Here is a 20976-nt window from a genome sequence, read left to right as displayed (position 1 = left end):
CAGAGGAAGATCTAGCAGCTTGAGCTTGCTTCTGGGGCGGAGGTCGATGGACAGAGCTCTGTGCTTTGCCCAGGTGTTCCCGCCAGGTTACCAGGTGGTGGCTTTTTAAATGTGTGCTCATGCAAGTTGTTCCAAGTTTGGGTTTTTGCCTTGCTTCAACTGCTGAGCACAGAGGTTGCAGATGACTTTAGTGTTGTCATCACTATAGACATAAAAAAATGCCCACACAGGCGAACATCGAACTGGGCCAAAAGGTGTTTGGAGCTGGTGCTCGTGGTGGCGGTCCGCAGTTGATATGGCACACCTGTGCAGACAGCTGCCGACGATGGACGACTATGACTAGCCTGACTGGTAAGTGTTGGCAGCTTTTACACTCTTCTTCCCTCTCCCCCTTTGAGGGCGCTCTGCAACCTCCTCCTCTTCCTCCCTATGATGATCTCCTTGTTCGCCCCATGTTGGATCAAGGACATCATCATCATCATCATCATCATCATGATTAGAAGAGACAGTTTCCCTGTATGTGCTGACAGGAAGCAGCGGCCTTTTAGAGCCAGTTTGAAGTGGCTTATCTGGCTCAGAGTGTGACGCCATCTGGGTCTCCTGGCTCTGGTTGCCTGTATGTAACACAGACTGACTACAGGACAGGAGCAATACAGTACAATATAGAACTATCTATCTGACTAACAGTGAAACACTCTACCTATCTGAGTAGAGTGGATTACAGGACTGAAGCAATACAGTACAATACAACTATCTATCTGACTAATAGTGAAACAGTCTAACTATCTAACTGCAGCAATTTCATTTTACTTTAACATTGCCAGCAGCACAGAGAGGTTGTATCTGCTAGCAGATCTGTCACGAGTGGTAAATGCAGGCAAGCCCTGGCCTTATATAGGCCAATGGCTGCCTGTGTGGCATTTGGTGACAGACAGCCAATCGGCTGCCTGCCACCACAAAGATGGAGGAGAGGATCCCTGCTCTTATTGGAGGGACCTGGGCATTATGGGGGAGGTCCCTAGGCACTGTGGGAGTGCCGAATTCGCGCCTGCGAACCACGTGATTTTTGGGTCGGATCTGCCTAAATTCTAACGGCCATATTCAGGTTGAATATAAGGACGACCCGAATTCGAACATCAACACTAATGCTATATACCAAAATGTTAAAAAAATTCAGTTGTGACTAAACACATATTTACTTTACAGGTACATCCTAATGAAAGGTCCAAGTAACATCTGTAGGGTATAGTGTAACCCTGTTTGTTCAGGCATGCAGCGTTAAGATATATTTTCATCATCAATGATATGCCATCACTACATCCTAAACGCTTCCTCTGTTGCATCATCCCAGCAGGGGGATCCTATACCGATAGATCTTTGGTATTTCTGAACATACACAAATATATTCGGTTTTAAGAAGGTTCATGTTTGTGGAAAATTCTACATCTACACTTTAAATTCTTGATACAGAATTAATCATCATTTGGTCCAAAAATACTCAACAAATCCCCTGAGGAAGTCCACGGTGAAACACGTCGGGTTAGGAGATATTACACAATACCCTACAATTGTTCCTTGGACCTTTCATTAGGATGTATCTGTAAAGTAATTATGCGTATATTCACAACTGAATTTTCTTACATTTTGGTATATAGCATTTTATATTAGTATTACTATAATAAAGTTTATATGTTTTAAAGACATTTACCGGAGTGCAGTCTCAAAAGCCTTCTGTTCTGTCCTTCCTCCATACCTCATACATTATTATTTACATCATGGTGTCTCTCTCAGTAATCAATGCTTACTCTAGAATGCAAATTTTAGATGTATTTTAAATGGGATCAGAAGACCCCATTAGAAGTGCCCAAAAAAAGAAGACATCAGCAAATTGAGAATGCATACACACTATTTTTTGTAACATTTTGTTACACTACAAGTGTTCAGCATTGCTTTTTGGTCTTCACCAAGAGATGCTTTCTTTTTGACTAAAAATTGTAGGAAAACGTCAAAAACTGAGAGCGAGCTTTAAAAATAGGCACAATTTGTGACCCATCTCTCATAAGCTCTCTGAGTAACTGGCACAAATTAAGCCAAAGCAAAGGGTCTGATTTTGTTGCATTGCAGATCACAGCCTTTCTCTACAGGATTAAAATCAATACACTGAGATAAGCAACACAATATTATATATATTTTTTTTTTTTTAATGCATTTCTTCAGCAGTCCTACAATTCTTCTGTTCTAATTACAATGTGTGTTAAAAGCTCTGTCACACCTATACAAATGGTTTGGGGTAACACATGTAGATTTTAAAGATTTTGTAGATATTATAAAGCACATTTTATGACCTCAATGTCAGTATGAATGGATAAACATACTTGTTGTGGCTAAAGTTCCTACTGTGACCCTGCCTGGTTCCCAAGCAATTCTTTCAATTCCAACAGAGATAAGCCAAACTCTCCTCACTTGCATATACCACAGTCCAGTGTTTATAGCCAGATGGATCTTATAGCACACCCTTTATTGTCAAGGTGTAAGATGCAAATTGGAACTAAAAGTCTCTTTGGAAACATAAGTTAACCTAAAATTGTCAGTCACTGGTACCCATATAACATAAATCTTTTAAACCATACACTACATACCTAATAGATGCAATGGGCCTGATTTATTAAAGCTATCCAAGTCTATAGAGGATACACTTTCATCAGTGAAGCTGGGTGATCTAGAAAGCCTGGAAAAGATCTTGCCCAGGGTTGGAAGCATTTCCTAACAAATAGAAAACAACTTTTAAGAAATACATTTCAGGTTTGCTGGATCACACAGCTTCACTTAAGAAAATGTATCTTTTCCAGCCTTGGAGAGCTTTAAGAAATAAGGTCCTATATGTTACAGAAAGAGCTAATGGAGCTCTTAGCAGTGGTCTATTTATGCACAATCCTGAACCCAAGATGATTATATTAGACTAACCTTAGCAACATATTACTGAGCAAGACAAAACAATGCTGATTGATGTTATACATGTCACACATGTGTTGCGGAAATAGGCATTATGATTTGAAAATATAAGTTTGGAAAAGTTCTCAACTGGACACTACGGCGTAAGTAAGAGCAATAGGTTAGTATGAGCCAGTCATGCCCCACACAGCAGTTGCCTGGGCTTACAAACAGAATAATGTAAAAGAAATCTCATGCTGGATAATAGTCAGTCACAGCAGACCAGTTTAATATAGGGTTACTAAATAGTGAGGTTACTAAACTTGTGATGTCGGTTGTTCTATTTCACCTGAAGCTCAGTCATGCATCCCCAGGACTTTCCGGAGGTTAATGTGACTTTCAAAGGGACCTACAATACAGGGTTTTGCCAGTGTAAGCACAATCTGTCTACTTGATGATCAAGTTAATTCTACTTATCATAACAGATAACAGCAAAAAAACAAAACATGGATAATATGTTACGAATTATGAAATGAAGTATGACAGTAAACTCTGACTATAGTCTATTATCTTTTTATGTTAAAATAAGCAGTCACTATGTTTTTAACTTTGAACTGAATTATAGTATTATAGACCAGTACTCAAACAGACCCTGATTTTACCCAGAGGGATTTCCCTATTAAATTCCCTTCTCACCCTATTCCTCCTAAACCTTCCCATTATTCCCCCTGTTTTGTCTTCTCCCCTCCCACCACTACACTCCTACTAAATATCTTTAAAATCCCTCAATTCTCATTTTATTAGGCTGGAGTTCCCCCACATTTTTTATGGGATTTATTTTTAGTCTAATCTCTATTGTAGGAACTTTGTTGACTCCTTTATATCTGACTCAGGGATGTAAATAACTTGATAGTTGAACTTCCTGTATCTGGGTCATTTAATTGTTGTCTCTCTATTTATGTTTTGTCCTTTCCCTCTGTAGGTTTTGTAAACCTACATAATGTTTTAATAAACACAATACAAAAATGTAACCATGGCCCTGTCTCTAGTCAGGTGGTAAAAATTTTAGTGTACTTTGTGCAACTACTGGTTTCAGAGACTGCCAGCCTAAGGCTGGTTCCAGGACTGTGAATCTGTATGCATTTTAACTCATTACCAATGACATCAGTCCGTAGAAACCAACAGACAACTCTATACCCAAGTGCATATTCCGAATATGCACCAAGACCTGCAACTACACATCTAAAAAAAGTTTTTTTGGAGGGGAGGGGTTGCAAGGCTGTTCCACTTGATTCACGTCAAGCACCTTCAATTTGGTTTTCAGCTCGCATTGACTTCTAAGGGAAATGCAGCTTAGACAGAACAAAATCTCTTGTACACAAGTCATTTACAGGAATAGGCTACTTACCTAAGAGTATATAAAATTCAGAAATGTTGAGGTTCATTCACATAACTTGAAGCAACCTTCCAAACCTGCCTGTTATAGCCTAATTCCAGGAATTGCACTGGCACTTCTAGGTAGCATGAGAGCTTGCTGCTAAGCATTTCTTGACATGGTACAATTTGGCCATGATGGGGAGCATCCTTTGACAAAAGGAATGCACAGGGGGCATTAAGCGTGGAAACTTTGCCTTTCAGATCAGCCTAAAATGTAGCATTTTACAGGTGTGCACAATTTAAATTTATAGCAATTTGCCCCCCAATCCACCCAGTGACCTCAGAGTCTCTTTTTATCTTATTTATTACTCTACTGTAATTTAGCTTTTACCAAAATTATATAATGGTATTTCATATAACTCAAATCTTATCAGTTTTTTCCTTTTGACAATTTTAAATCCACTTTGTGCTTGCAAAAAAGAATCCCCATTTCTCAGCACATGAAAGTATAATCCTCACAGAGGATATGGCTGTTGATTATGTGAAATTGTGTAGGTCAACAAACAGTGTTATATCATCTTGTATTATATGCAATTTCCAATGACCAGCTTCAAATATTTGTACCTTTAGTTGAACTCCATCGGCATGCTGTACCGATTCCATAGTGTGTTTAACAAGCCCTATAATTTTATGAAGACATAAACATGCAATTAAAATGGCTTATTGTAAGATGTTTTTAGAAAATTGAAAACGTCCTAGCAGTTCTGTTCTTTTACAGAAATGTATTTACGTGAGTTCAATTAAGCTCTGAATAATTTTTACAAAGAAAGGGTATTTGTTTGTGACTATTAGCAAACTGCCTTTGTAGGGGTCATATACATGACTAAATACAGTCAGATTTCTGGGGAACATGAACTGTAATTAACTAATAAGTAAATGTTATTCTAAATACAGTTAGGTCCATAAATATTTGGACAGAGACAACTTTTTTCTAATTTTGGTTCTGTACTTTACCACAATTAATTTTAAATGAAACAACTCAGATGCAGTTGAACTGCAGCCAACTCCGTCCCCTGATCTGAACCCAATTTGAGGATGCATTTCACTTGTTGAAGACTAAACTTCGGACAGAAAGGCCCACAAACAAACAGCAACTGAAAGCCGCTGCAGTAAAGGCCTCGCAGAGCATTAAAAAGAAGGAAACCCAGCATTTGGTGATGCCAATAAGTTCAAGACTTTAGTTCCTCACATTTGTATGCAATCTTTTTGTTCAACCCACTAAATTAAAGCTGAAAGTCTGCAGTTCAACTGCATCTGAGTTGTTTAAAATGAATTGTGGTAATGTACAGAACCAAAATTAGAAAAAAAGTTGTTTCTGTCTAAATATTTAAGGAGCCAACCGTATGTCCTGGGAGTTATTTAACCACAAAACAATACCAAAGTAAAACTGATCACTTAAATCAAACAACATGCACTACATTTATTTTTGAAGCCAAATAATTTTTACTACATGAATAAAACATACTCACTGAGTTGGTAATATAAAGTCCACAATTTGCTGCTAATAAAATATAATCTTTTATAGAAAAAATGGAAGTAACCAAAGGAGGCACAAAAGGTGTTGCCCCTCATTTTGTGGAAACTTGGTAAAAAGAACAATCTTATCAATACAAAACTTTAATATATTAATTTTTGAACTACAGAGACTTGCTCAAAGACTTGTTTAGTCTTGCTCAAACAAAAGCTGGAGGTAGCTGACAGATTGATTTCCATATCAATGCATTGTTCATGAAAGACTGCACATCATAAGTTCACTGTTGGCCGCTGACAGCAACCAATGACTGGAAACAAGAGGTATTGGCTTGCAGCCTTCAAAACAGTGAAAACAGTCCTTATTGACATCGTAGTCACAACATTGGTATGTATAATCACATGCAGCCTTATGTGTCATTGAATATTCATACTGCAATCTATGTCTAAACATAGAACTCTAGTTACAGCTTTTGTTTTGATTTGAATACATTTAGTAAAGATTACTAATTTTACATCTGCCTGTGTTTCTCCAGGGCAGGAGGTGAGGGGAAATTTCATCAACAATGGTACAAGCTAGTAATAAAAAAAAACCTATTTGAATGCTTAGGAAAACAATCCTGTTTTTGATTTAGTAAGCAACCTACCTTTGTTCAAACTTTTTTTCAAAAAAGTAGTACCAACATTGAGTATCCCTGGTTCTCCCAAATGTCACAGTACCTCTAAATCAGTGGTCACCAATCCGTGGTTGGGGGACCACTGGTGTCTGCAAGACAATTTTTATGGTCCACAGCTCTCAATTTTATGGTCCACGGATCACAGGCTCAGGGCGGTAGGCGGGTTGTGTCCCTGGAGAGTGGGTGGGTTCTGGCATCATGACATCACTATGGAGGAAGTTTCTTCCCCTTTGAGTGACACACAGCTCCTCGGCCATGCAGGGTCTGGAGCCCGTAAGTTTAATGGTCTTGTATTGCAGGCTCAGACCTGTGATTGGAGAGTGGGTGGGTTTTGACATTATGGCATCACTCTGGGGGGATGTTTCTTCCCCTTTGAGTGACACATGGCATTCCGCGCATGCGTGGGTCTGTGCATTTAGTGGTCTGTAGGTCCGAAAAGGTTGGCGACCAGTGCTCTAAGTGCACATCAAAATACATTACTAAGGATATACTAAACACTTAAAAGTTTGTGGCATGGCTTATTTGATATGTTTTTACTATTTTTAATATTTCACAAACTGAGTGCAAGAGTTTTTGGTCTGTTTTTCACATTTATAATACTGGAGAAAAACTGCACCAACCTGCAAATTCCAGAACTTGAGAATCCTCCACTTCGAACAATAATTCATCATGAATCTGTGCAAAAAGCCTGAAAAACATCCATTAGTTTTCAAATGATTACATTTAATGCACAAAGTCGTAAGTTAAACAAGTGACAAGTTATTTGTGGGTAAAACAGCAAGGGTATCCCACTCACTAGAATACAAATGCTTTATAAGGGATATTTTGCCTTCCTCTGGATCAATTATGTCTATAGGAGTTTATCAGGAATAAGTTTATTTCTCTAGTGGTTAAACTTGATGTTCTTTTGTCTTTTTTCAACCTGACTATGTAACAAAAAGGGGTATTCGACATATTAGTCCATTCTACGAATCCTGTGACATTATTCAGTACACAAACACATAAACAACTGAAAAAAGACCATTTTATTCTATAGTAGATCAAAGAGTACATAAAAAAATGATAAACAACAAACAAAAGCAGCGGCCTGGAACAAGGCTTTCCTAAATTTTACAGCTGTAGTGAATAGAGTAACAGATACAATGGTTTTAGAAATTATGACTGTGATTACACATGATTCTGTCCCAAGCTTTTTTCAAAATTTGGTCACCATGGTTGGACCATCATAGCTCACCCGATTTTGATGATAGACATCTACATCTGTGATAGGACCGAATAAGAATCCTGTCACATGGTATCTAGTTGACCACGGGGTCCCAACTCACCACTCCCTTTATCTTTCCCTTTGTTTTTGCTCCCCCCTTACTTTAGAGCACATTGCTGTTTTAATTGGTTCTTTCTTCTTGGTGCTGTTTTTACAAACATAGCAGATTCGGTAACTGACTGTTTACATCAAGTTAAATGATAATGATTACCGGTCAGTACAATCTCTTTCTTTTTCATTTGTCTCCATAGTTATCTATGGCATATATTACCACTCTTGTAGTTTTATGGTGTGTTATTTAATTACATTGGCGTGTCTATTTCTTTACCCATTGGTATAAGACTTAAAAATTCCAATGAAATTTTATTTAAAAAAAAAAAAAAAAAAAACAATTATTAGACAGGCATATCATTGCATATTGTACATATTCATACAATTACAGCTGCACAAATCTTGTAAGTTGAAGTTGCTCTTTGTCAGTGCATCAGAACAGTGCAGAAAACATAAGTGCATATGAAGAACATCAATGTCTGGTTTAGTTCAGTGTTATATTTGTTTGATGATTGTTTTCAATGGCTCTCTTGTTTGTTTCTTTTTTAAATAGAATTTGCTTGTCTAGTTACCATGGTTTGTGGTCTTTAATCTGAGGTCAGGAGGCTACCTGAGCTAATCTGTCCAGTTAGGCTGATTTTGAAAAAGTCAACTCTAAGATAGAATTTCTGAACTTCAGCTTCCTACTTGACCTACTTGACTGAAACACCTTACAAAGGTGGACAATGACCTCTTGATAGCACAGAAAAACGACAACTTTTCTTTCTTGCTTCCCACATGTCTTTCCTTTCTATTTAACATTGTTGATCATTCTCTGCTCTGTAAGATTCAGGTGTTAGAGGTGTAGAAGGTGAACAGACTTACTGAAAGCTTAATAAAGCAATGAACCCTGATGGTATTCATTCCAGAATTTTAAAGGGGTCTAGCTATAAATGTATTGACCTTGAATATATCTGATATTGCATTAAAAGTTGAGTGAATCTTCAGTGAAAACATTTATAAATATACAAAATTTGAAACATTGTTAGGAGAGGATGGGAAATAAATGCTTGACAGTTAAACATCTATAGCTGTAAAAATATTTGTAACAGCCTACCACTGGTGCCACAAGACACTTTAATAGGCACTGTTCCTTTTTTTATCTGTTTGTAAGTGATATAAAAGAAGGTTTGGTGGGTAAAAGGGACAATATTCCATATCTGTAACATGGACTAAGATTGACATTGCTGAAAGATTTAGTTCCATGTTTCTAAATGCACGGCATTACATTTAAAGTTAAAGTAATGCTCTGCGTTCCATAATGGGGGTTCAGCTTTGATCATAAGTACAGAGGAGAAAGATATGGAGGCAACTTTCCAGGGGTCCAACATTTAACTGCTTACCTAGGGACATCATTCCCACCATTGACTCTGGGGCACCGGCAGACCATTCTGACTATTGACATGAGCATTTATTAGTCTGACCCCAGGGTATTTATTACTCCCACTGATGCAGAGCAAATTTTTACTCCTACCAATACAGGAGGATTCTTTTACTTCCACTGACATTAGAGCATTTATTATACTCACTAAAAATAAGGCACGTAGAAACCAAGTAATCACTGATGCCAGGGCATGTTTTACTTTCATTGGCACTGAGGCATTTAATTACTATTACTGAACACTATAATTGGGGCATCTACTGATTCCATTGACGATGGGGCAGAAGTAACAGTATTCAGACCAAATGATTGATTTTTGCTCATGGCCCCAATTTGTCTAAAACTGGACCTGTGTGAGGGTGTTTATTAAGGTTTATATATAATTGCAAAATAATGAAATCGTGTGGCTAGGCAGTGGGGAAAAAATTTTTTTTCAGGTGAGACTGTAGGAAGTTGGTGTAGGAACATGTAAAGTCTTGAGGAAGGAAAGGAAAGGCGGGGGGTGCAACATTACCAAAACCTTAATATTACACTAGGGTATGATTAGGTTTTGGAGGCCATATTTTCAATATGAAGTTAAGGTTAAAAACATGGGGATATGACCTCAACTAGCAATAGGAAAGTTCAAAGCTAGCCTTAGAAAATATTTTAACGTTAATTCTTGGAACAAGTTTCCTGCAGAGGTAATGAGTCAGTCAAGTTTCTAGTCATCCAGAAAATGTTTAAATTCAGTTCGCTGCATTAGAAGTATACTTCTTAGACATTTGAAATAAAAAAGTATGTAGAATATAGCACATGGAGCTACAAAACGCTGTACTAACCTGGCTGTCAGATTTGAGGAGCATGTAATGGAAGCAGAAATTTTAATCATTGCCAATTTGCAAAGGTCAGCAGCAGAACCTTGAAGAAATGTAAATGTTAGATAAAAACGATTGTGTGTTTTCAGTGATAACACATTTTGATTTCTTATTTTGGTGTATAAATTATCTTTTAAATTTAATTTTATATTTGTGTAATATTGTTCTCTAATTGTTTTTTTAATGCCCGTGTTTGAAGTCCCCATGCATTCCAATTGGATAATCTACACCAGGACGTTTCCTTCAGGCGCGTTTTACATTTCTCAGCCATTCAGCACTAGACTTGAATGGGGAGCCTTGTGCCCATTCATCTCCAGTGCTCTGTGATTGGCTGAGAAATAGGAAACCCCGATGACAGCTCAAGCATCATCAGGAATTCCCTTTCCTCAGCCAATCAGGAAGCAGAGCAATCAGCGGCGCTCTGCTATGCTGACAGCTCTGCTCCCCTGATTGCTCCCCCAGCCCTAGAGGAGCTGTAGTATGTGTTATAGATACAGAACATGTCGACATATTTTGTAGGGCTGCGGGAGTAATCAGGGGATTGCTCTGCTGATTGCTCTGCTCCCTGATTGGCTGAGGAAAGGGAAAACCTGATGATGCTTGTAAAAGTGCTTAAAAACGCAGATAAACATAGTAGAAACATTTATATGCATTTTTAAAACCGTTCATGTAGACCCAGCCTATAATAAAAAATTTCTTAGCTGTACCTTGAATGACAAAATTGACAGCCTGCCTTTCGGCCTGAGCTCTTAAGCCGTAGCTTTTTGAGTTGATATGGGGGAGAGGCCTCTTGCGACCCATGAGTGAGATGACAAATCCTATATGTAGGAACAAAAAAACACATTTTGGATTACTTTTTTTCATAGTTGAATTCCAGTTCTGTAATCATTAATACATCAATAATGTATTTTGTTAAAGTCAAGCAATTTAGGTATCAGAAATTTCTGAGGGAGACAGAGGCAACACACACAGCTGGTTAGTTGTATTTAAAAGCAAGGAACATGCTGGTAGGAAAAGTGAGCGGACAGATGAGCCAATCAATCTGCTGCTTTTCATTTCACTGCCCACTCACAGGCTGAAGGAGGAACAAGACCTGAAAATGTGTGTTTTGTTACAGCAGAAAAAATGGGTCTCCTGCACTGCAAGACAAGGCTTGGCTTTGTGGAAGGCTCAAGGTACATGGATAAAAATACGAATCCTTTGAAAGATAAAATAGTTCCCATATGAATACTTATCCTGTGTATGTATCTGTTAGTTTAATTCTAACCTTTTTTAGTTCAGGATACAGTGTGAAAGGGCCAAAGAACCTCGCAGGTCAGGTTGGAATCTCTCTAGTGGAAATTCAGAAGAGAGCTCTTTTTTGTAGAAGGAGAAAGCGTTAGAAACTTTTTTATTTTTTATTGGTGGACAAAAGAATAAAAACTTAATGGAAAGGGGATGCTGTTAAGCCATGTACCAAGATAGCTGAAGGAGCTCTGGCAGCATAAGCCAATAAGGTCATCACCATTCTGCTTTAAAGAAGCAAGACCCTGCAAGAGATTTATGGTTCTGGAAGAATTTATAAACTTTTATTTTTAATTGATGTTTTTAGCCATACAGATTGATAAAACTTTACTCAGGATAACAAAAAAAACTGACTTTTTGGGATTATTACACATCACTTCACACCAAGGGTGAGCAAAATTTTTGGCTCAAGGGCTGCAATGAGCCAATTTGAGAGAGGGGCCCAGTAAGTATCAAATGTAAAGAAAGTTTTTGTATGAACTGTGTAAGAGCGTGTAAGAGCCAATACCTAAAAGTAAATGAAAAATTACATTCAAATGACTTTCAATTTTAGTGGGAACAGTGTTGTTGGTCACTCTTTTTTTGCTAGTGGACAATTTTGTACCAATATTTGAGGGGAATAAAAAGCCCAATCGGCCGTAGTTTGCCCATGCCTGCTCTACACCATTCAACAAAAGTCTTATTTGTCCAGTAAACGTTACGTTTTGCAAGGGCAGCATGCTCTTTCGAAAGCCTAATTTTATATAGGATTACACAAACAAAATCTGGAGATAGTGATGATTCTGATGGGATTTCTTTTTATTACAATAAAAAACATTTTCTCTACTACAATTACTCAACTTCTGAAAACATTTAACCCTGTTAAAGGTATGTTGACCCCTCAATGTAACTGACGGCTAGAGTTCCACAACAAAGTATTTAACAAAATTTGCAAAAGTCCTTCAATGTTTTTCCTATTACCGAATATTTATTTAACATACATGGAAAATTCATCCAAAATTTGACCTGTTTTGCTCCCATTCCACATTATTATTCAAGGGCAAAAGGGATATTTCACATGTCTATGTTAAAACCAAGGTCTCACTATTGGTGTAACCCCACGGTGTTGACACACTTCTAATAACTACTTAATACTACATTTTGCTAACTACATAATTTTATCTATTATTAGAAGTGTGTTTTTTCAACTAATCTCCCCTGAAGAAGCTAATTGGGCGAAACACGTTGGTGGGTGTTACCTATGGTTTACTAACATTTCATTGAACATATACCCTTTATCCCCCATGACGTAATGGACGGTTTATGTTTAATTTAGAATGAATGCTGTTTTTACTTTTTTGTATAAGATATAATATAGGATGTAATACAGGTTGTCCCGGAGTTAAGGAGATCCAACATACGGTGACGGTGTGGTGGGCAGGTGGTGAATTGCCCCTCTCTGGCCCCAAATATTCTTAATAGGTAGCCTGCTTGTACTGTATGTATATAGCAGAAAGTTGTCTCTCATCCGTACAGTACAGCAGACATGCTGACGGGTGGTGCCTTCCTGCGGTGATAGTGTGTACTGTATATTTCTGTGCAGAAAAGCTCATCTTCACCCTCTTCATCAACTCCATCAAATTTTACCAATATTGTTTAAAGCTGAACTGTATTTGAAAATGTTTAAGCATTTACTGTGCATGCACAGAAAGGTAAAATTAAATAATATGTTGAGACAAACATCTGTCCTAATTGCACTAATTGAAATAATATACAAGTTTTTCGACTTACACACAAATTCAACTTAAAAACAACCCTACAGTCCCTATCTTGTATGTAACCCAGGGACTACCTGTAAATTGTTGTTCTTAACCCCTTGCCAAAAAAAACTATTCTTTCATAATGGAATTCGCTTTCAACTTTTAGGTTCATTTTTAAATCAATGCATTGGGTGCTTAGTTGCACATATTGCATTCCTAACAGCTAAACTGGAAGACCAGGTGGGCTTGAGGAAGGAACAGTTATTTCTTGTTGCAAATTGGCAGTTACAGTTTTGGGGACAAGATGTAGTTTATTTTTGGGTAATTATACAATATTTCAAACCACAGTATAATTAGATCTATTTAGCAGCCATTGGACTATACAAAGTGGCATGTTAATTGTTTTTTTTAAATACTGGTTATTAAGTACAAAGTACTTGCCTTAAATTTATATCTCTCTAAAGGAACTAGGTGTCACAAAGAAGTACAAAAAGCAAACCACAAGCCATATACTATTGTTGTTGTTCTTGGCATTAAAGCAGCTCATCCTCCAGCAATTATTAGGCATATTTGGCAGTATACTGAATAAATGGCAATGAAAGCACAGCTGTGTCACCTTGTTTGAATTGGAGGATCCTTCATTGTAGCAGCCAACAACACCTGCTGAGTCTCATGTTTTGTCTCAGTGGACGAATCACTAACAAAAAGATCAACATTATTGTCTGAGCCTTTATGCAGTCACATGCCCCATGCTACCAAGAGTATGTAAAAACTCCCCTTTTTTACCTGCCCGTGCAGGCTGTATATTTTCTTGCATTTTTATTACACCCTTTTCCCCATTTTAATTAGTTTGGATGCAATTTGTTTGCCTATATTTTATATAGAGGGATAAAATGTATATACCATAACCAAAAATGTCTAGCTTCATGTACATATTATTATTATTATTTTTATTACACAGTATTTATATAGCACCAACATATTACACAGCGCTTTACAAAGTCCATATTCATATCACTAACTGTCCCTCAAAGGGGCTCACAATCTAATGTCCATACCATAGTCATATGTCTTTAATACAGTCTAAAGTCGATCTTGGGGGGAAGTTACTTAACCTAATGGCATGTATTTTGGAATATGGGAGGAAACCCACGCGAACACGGAGTGAACCTACAAATCCAATGTAGATGGTGTCCTGGACAAGAAACTGAACCCGGGACCTAGCGCTGCACAGGCAAGAGTGCTAAACTCTGAGGCACTGTGCTGCCCTCACATATAAATAAATAGTAAATATAAGTAGTAATATTATTCTAAAAAAAACATTAAAAAAATTATGGGGTTGATTTATGAAAGTAGTAGTATTGTATGTAACATTGTAGATTCACATTTAAATCTAGTTGCCATTTTAGAAACTAATATAAATTTAGTTTTAGACAAGTAAACATCTCATGCGGATTTCCTGGTATTCCTAGTAAATTATCACTGTTTTTCTTATTCCCTGTGGTTTGCGCAGAAATGTATTTTTGCTACAGCTAGCATTTTCTTGGAAATTGCGACATGATTACAAAGTATGGTGGCTATACTATCCATTAAACCTCCTTGTGCTAATTTATCAGATGCTTCTATCTGGATTCTGCTATTTAAATAGTGGCAGAAATACTTATGACATGTCATACCCTTTCATGGCACATTATTATAATCTAGAATGGAAATCGTTGCCCATTTAACCATAGGATTCAAAACCTTAGCATGCCCTGCAAACATTTAAATTTGCTAAGGAAACCTAGACACAGCATCTACTAATAAATACTATACCTCTACTGCGGCACTCATGTACAACTGTTTGTGTGAAGTCACACACTCTGTATTTCTGCATAAATTGTTCAATAAATTTAATTGCTGCGGTTGGTGTTGTCCCCAGACATTCTGAAAGACGCTCTTTTCCTAAAAGTGTATTAAAAAAAAAGGACACACACATAAACAGGATTTTAAATTTTATATTCAAACTAAGCCACCTACATTTGATACACAATATTTTAACTGCAATTACCAGAATAACTGTTCAGAAGTTGTAAATAATGCAACTAAAATCACTGACAGGTTACAGGCCTATATATGAAAAAAAGGAATTCATTGCATAAAAGCAATAGCAAGTGGGAGCATCAAAAAGGCTTTCTATATAAAAGCAAAATTTTGGGGTCTTTTACAACCCTTGATTAAGCTGTAAGCGAAAGAGAGACGAGAAGCACTGCTATCATAAACAGAAAGATCTACGTCATTTGCCTTTTGCAATGTTTGCTGTTGCTTTAATGAAAATGTAATAAAAGAGTATTTTTTATAAAATGTTCTGTCCTAGCATTCCAAATTAATATTACACAAATGTAACTTTTATTATCTCTAATAAGCAGAGGTAAAGGATAAACAAGCTAGGAAACAAAGAAAAGAAAAAGAACAGTGATGGTAGGAGACAAATTTGTCTTTGTCTATGCAAACCTCAAGTACCATTTATCCCTTTGTCCTCCATGTTTAATGGATTTCACATAAAACATAGATTTATTTGGTATGTAATTTAATACTCATTTCTTTTTGTTTCCTATTTTTTTTCAGCTTACATGACAAGTAAAGGTGAAAAACACACATAAACAATAGCTTTTCCCTTGCCAACTAAGCCTGGCCTCTTCATGAATTCACTGCATTTATTTATTTACATTTATATTATAATTTGTTATTGTAAAACAAATATTTTTACTTACATACAAATTTACCTTTTGGGTTAAATTCAAATTAAGAGTAAAACTACATTTGCAATCTTTTTTTTCACTTTAAACTTTATAAAATAAATAATGAATAAAGTAATTTATTGTGAATGAAAATCTATAAACCAGCAACAGGTTTTAATTGCAGATAAACAAAAAATGTAAAAAATTTAGCAAAACTAAAAAATGACACACAAATGATTTCTGTGAGAAATACCTCTACAAAGATTACACATTATAAATTTTGATTGTAGTAAGTTAAACTGTGAATACTAGGATTTGTTTCCTATTAATTTAGCTATCACATCGCATGTCATGTCTACCTATTAAAGGCGAAACGCGTTGGGCATCCCCTAAGTGTCTGCGATTATTTACCTATGTTCTGGGTCTGTCTGGTGCGAATGTGAGAACGATATATCTTACTGGTTAACACTATTCTATAGTAATATGTGTATAGTGCCTATTATCAGGCCAAAATTATGCTTTACATGTAATACATGTTGTTACTCATATGTATTTATACATTTAGTTCACTCTGTGAACCTGTAGTTTGACAAAATGTATTGTTTGTATGCCTAAAAGCCTTTTTTTTTCTGTTTGTCCATTTTTTCACGATTGAAAGGGCAGGCAGATAGCCTTTACTTTGAACTACTATACCTATTTTACTTTGTTATGAGAAGTGGGATAGAACATTAACACCATTCATTTTTTTTTGTAAAAGATTATACATTCTTACCCACACCATAGATGACTGAATAGACTATACGTTTGGCTTGTTCTCTGTCCGTTTGGGTTACATTTTTATATTCCATTTTTTTCCTGTAAAAAACACCAAAAAAAGCATAAGACAAATTTTTTTTTGTGCTACAGTAGCGTGGAAATTGTGGAATCTTTTGTGGAAATAGTTCAAATGGGCTATACTTGTTCCCCAATGGACAATGAGCTTTGGCACCATTAGCATGTCACTGCTTGTCCTTCCTTCAACCACATTTGGCCTTTACTAACCACTGTGTACTAGGAATGCCCCATAAGACTTGACATTGAAGAGAAGCTCTGTCCCAGTCCTCTATCACTAAGCATCCCTTGTCAAAGTTGATCAGATCCTTAAGCTTGCCCATTTTTTTGTTTAACTAAATAACTAAATAACAACTAATAACTTGTTGACTCTCCCACCTTTGAATGTTATGAACTCCACCTGTCGATGGTACTTACAAACTGTTTATGGAAACAAAGCTTGTTTTAATTATTGTAAATAGACCCTAGAACAGCCAAGGGATCAGTGGACCCGAAGGTTCCTCTAAAGGTTGCCAGGGGTTCCTTGAACTGTGGCTGACTGTTCTCCCATGTGATGATGCCTACATAGTTTTGAGTCCAATGCTAAAAGCACGACCCTAAAGATATTTTTACCTGGATTCAACTCAGACCATGATATGATGGACATTTTTCACATACGTCTTATCAAATAATGTTTTTTTGTAGCCCCAAGACGGAACCTTAATTTAAGGGTTCCTCACAGGTGAAAAAAAAGCTGAGAAAGGCTGTTTTAGAACAAGGGTCGGCAAACTCCGGCCTTTAGGCCAGATATGGCCTAGCCAGTAGTTAGTTCCGACCTAACGCTCCCTGGCTGATCCGGCCTAATGCCGGCCGGCAACCCACGGCTCCAGAGCCACAGGCCAGGATTGGCCAGCGGGCATTAGGAACTAACAGAGCCGGAGCTCCGGAGCCACTTCCTTGCTGTTGCTCTCCTATTTACCACAGCTGGCGTTGACACTCCCGCCACAACGGTAAATAGGGAAAGCTCCCTGTAGGGAATTCACTCTCCTCCGTAATGCATACGTGTTAGCCCGGCGGGTCGTGCCGGCACCGCTGCTCTTAATTGCCGGCCCGGGCGTCGGGTCCTATCCTACAAAACGGAGGAGACGGATTTCACTTCAGGGGTGTTCCCTGGTGGTGGGCAGAGCCATTAGTCCGGCCTACTGTGCTCCCGCCCACCCCTGAAATGGCCTAGTGGCCATAAAAGTTTGCCGACCCCTGCTCTAGAACATAAAACAACTATGTGTCATCTATTAGACTTCTGTGGTAACAGTTCTTAAAAATGTGGTTGTATTATAATTTTCTTTTCCTTTTTCTCTTTTTTGTCCTATCTTATGGTGAGAATTCTCTCTCAGCATTGGCACCCAACGACCCTAAAAAAAATCTTTAGGGTCGTGCTTTTAGCATTGGACTCCAAACTATGTAGGCGTCATCACATGGGGGAACAGTCAGCCACAGTTCAAGGAACTGTTGGGTTGAGAAAAGTTGCTGCACATATTTTACATTAGAAAAATCCCACGGAACACCACTAAACAAAAATGTCATATTGACAGGTAATTAGCTACCTGCTGCCATCCAGGGGAAGAGTATTTCTTTGTTCTGCCTACCACTATACATCTTTGGTATAGACAAATAATGACACATTATTTGCAGTGAATAAATATTATTAACAGAAATTGGATAATTTCCCACAGTAGACCTGAAAATCTCTCACGGCACACTAGCGTGCCACTGCACAGTGGTTGAAAATCACTGCCCCAGGACATAAATCACTGTCACTAAATAACGCCTCCCTTTTATTAGGTGTCCAAACTCACTTTCTAAAAACAGGGCTTTAGATAACGCAGTGTGTGAAGAACAACACTAAACTTCTCAAATGATCCAAAGGGTTATTTTTGTAGTTATCCTACTATGTTTATTTTGCTTGCCCTGATCTCCAACATTACATGTTGAATTGCAGGAAAAAATAATATTGTCCCAGGGCACAGGGCATCAGGGCAGTGTTGTCACCCTTGCATCTCCTGCCTCATTTTAGACTAGAAAAGGATGTTGAGAAGTACTGGGGGAAAGGACAGCAGGGTGTAACGCCTGAATCAGTTCTCCATCTTTATTTCTATTACTTGTTTCAGACTGGAGAAGAAACACTTTCATCAGTGAAGCTGGGTGACCCAGCAAACCTGGAATGGATCTGGTCAAGGATTCAAAACATTTGCTAGTAAAGAGAGCTTTAATAAATCAAGCCCAATAAAACAGCACTGAAGTTAAGGTACTACTATGTCAGCGAGAAAACTAGAATTCCCTTTGGAGTGTTAAGTAATGGTAGCCTTCATGATCCTCTTGCTAGAAATTAAAGCAAGGATGAGGGCAACAATTTTAAACTTCCATTTTTAAACCAGTGTACAAATAGCAGCTTCAAAAATTCTAATTTGACATCTAACCTTTATTCCTGTTGCTAACAATGACACATCATGGTAATGAAAGCGTGAACCTAATCACAAGCCACCTTGTGGTTTCTGTGTTCTCTGGCTCCTCCTGGATGCCCAAGAACACAATAAACATTGTCAGGATGCTGAGCATAAACAGATAGAGGATTCATTATCTGATCTCTCTGTGGTAAATGGACCTGGAAGCATCAGCCCCAAGCACTTTCAGGTTCAGATCTGTTGGGTTAAACACATTTTGTGCTTTATCATGTCACATTGCCAGTGTCAATTATTAACCAATTAATAACAATATACAATATTTTTTTTTAAAGTGTTTAAAACATTCTGAAAACTTTTTTAAAAATGAAAAAATGTAACCTGCCAAAACATAATCATACACAAACATGCACAAAATAAATATATAATTCTAAACCCATTGTTTAATTCACTGATAAGCTGTAAAATACGTTTTTAATGTATATCTTAATTCATTTTCAAAATGGCAAAACTCACAAGATATGAAGACAAAATTACAATGTCAATATAACATTTCATTACCGGTTGCATAGTGCTGTCTTGCATTCTGATGTAAAATTAAAATGAAATAAATGAAGGAACTCTTCTAATATATATAAACTAACCTTTACAACATCCAGCTATGTATATCTTTCAAAATTACATATACAGGTTGACATTCAAAAATCCGGCAACCTCGGGACCTGAGGAGTGTAGGATTTTTGAAAATTCCAGGTTTTTTTTTTATACTTACCTCCACACACAGGCCAGCCTTCCTCTCGCAGCACCGCAGACATCTGGCACTGTTCCAGGGAGCAGGCAGCTGGGACCTCTCAACGTGTATTTAGTTTAGCAAGCAAGACCTAACAGCTGTTTCTGCAGAACAGTGCCATCAAAACATTAGTGGCCAAGCAGTGTACTGCAGTCCCTGAATTGTAAATGCGATCCGAAATTCATGCCGGGAAACTGAAGGATCCAGATTATCGATGGCCGAATTTTCGATTGTCAACCTGTACTACCACATTGTCTTAAACAGAATAGAAATGAGCAAGAGTATTATGCAAAGTACAGTAAAATACGTTTTTAAAGTGTTACCAATGGGTAGATTTGGGTATCATATTGTATACAAACTTGTGGGTCTCTATCTCATCTTTTTTACAAAAATAAAAAACCAAGTCCTTTTTTTAACTAAATTTAAAAAAGTGAAAAATGAGGAAAAAATCGTCATACAGGAAAAAGGTTGGTCCCATTAGGGTGCAAGAGCCATAGCATGTGATGCTAGCATTAAAGATAAACAATTGGAAACTCCAATGTAAGATCACAACATAAAACTTTTGCTGCCTAGAGAAAGAAATGATATGGACCACTATATACTATATGGGACAGAAAAGTTAACAAAAGCGTTAACATTTAGATGCGAGTACAATCATTTCTCTTACTATCCTACAGTATAATGATCAGAAATGCTACAATTGAGCACGCTCTAGGAATCAAACACTGCTATAGATGACTTCATTATTTTTCACAGTGTGACATTTCTCTGTTTTTGCAGACTTTTTCCTTGTCCAGTTATCAACAATTTCCTGCTTGACATATCAGACTGCTTTTATATGCCAGTTAGGAAACACAAGATTATAGAAGAATCTTTGATCTGTGCTGCATTGCTAAGCTGCAGTTGAGAGATGCAAAGGCAACAATCTTTCTCATGCTCCCATTTCCAAAAAAAGAGCAGTAAAGCTATGATACACTTTGTGCTATCATCCAAATAAAGCCCAGGGGTCCTTATGCTATTTCCTTGTGTGTAAACTCACATATTGTTATGGGATGGGACACCACATG

The 20976-nt window shown here is 37.4% G+C and overlaps 1 protein-coding gene across 1 annotated transcript in view; it reads right to left on the bottom strand.

The window, feature by feature from the left end:
* Positions 1 to 3216: 3216 nt before the first annotated feature.
* POLN (DNA polymerase nu) overlaps positions 3217 to 20976 on the bottom strand; it is a 55203-nt gene continuing 37443 nt past the window's right edge. The window contains exons 11-17 of the mRNA XM_072406892.1: positions 16623 to 16806; positions 14946 to 15074; positions 10815 to 10925; positions 10072 to 10150; positions 7136 to 7203; positions 4933 to 4988; positions 3217 to 3340 (exon numbers count right to left, since the gene is read on the bottom strand). Of these exons, the coding sequence (XP_072262993.1) occupies positions 3272 to 3340; positions 4933 to 4988; positions 7136 to 7203; positions 10072 to 10150; positions 10815 to 10925; positions 14946 to 15074; positions 16623 to 16806 (696 nt within the window). The 3' untranslated portion in view covers positions 3217 to 3271. The remainder of the gene's footprint in view (positions 3341 to 4932; positions 4989 to 7135; positions 7204 to 10071; positions 10151 to 10814; positions 10926 to 14945; positions 15075 to 16622; positions 16807 to 20976) is intronic.

The sequence above is a fragment of the Pyxicephalus adspersus genome, chromosome 3 (genome assembly GCF_032062135.1).
Source record: "Pyxicephalus adspersus chromosome 3, UCB_Pads_2.0, whole genome shotgun sequence".
NCBI classification, from domain to species: domain Eukaryota; kingdom Metazoa; phylum Chordata; class Amphibia; order Anura; family Pyxicephalidae; genus Pyxicephalus; species Pyxicephalus adspersus.
This window is presented reverse-complemented; position numbering and strand designations above follow the sequence as displayed.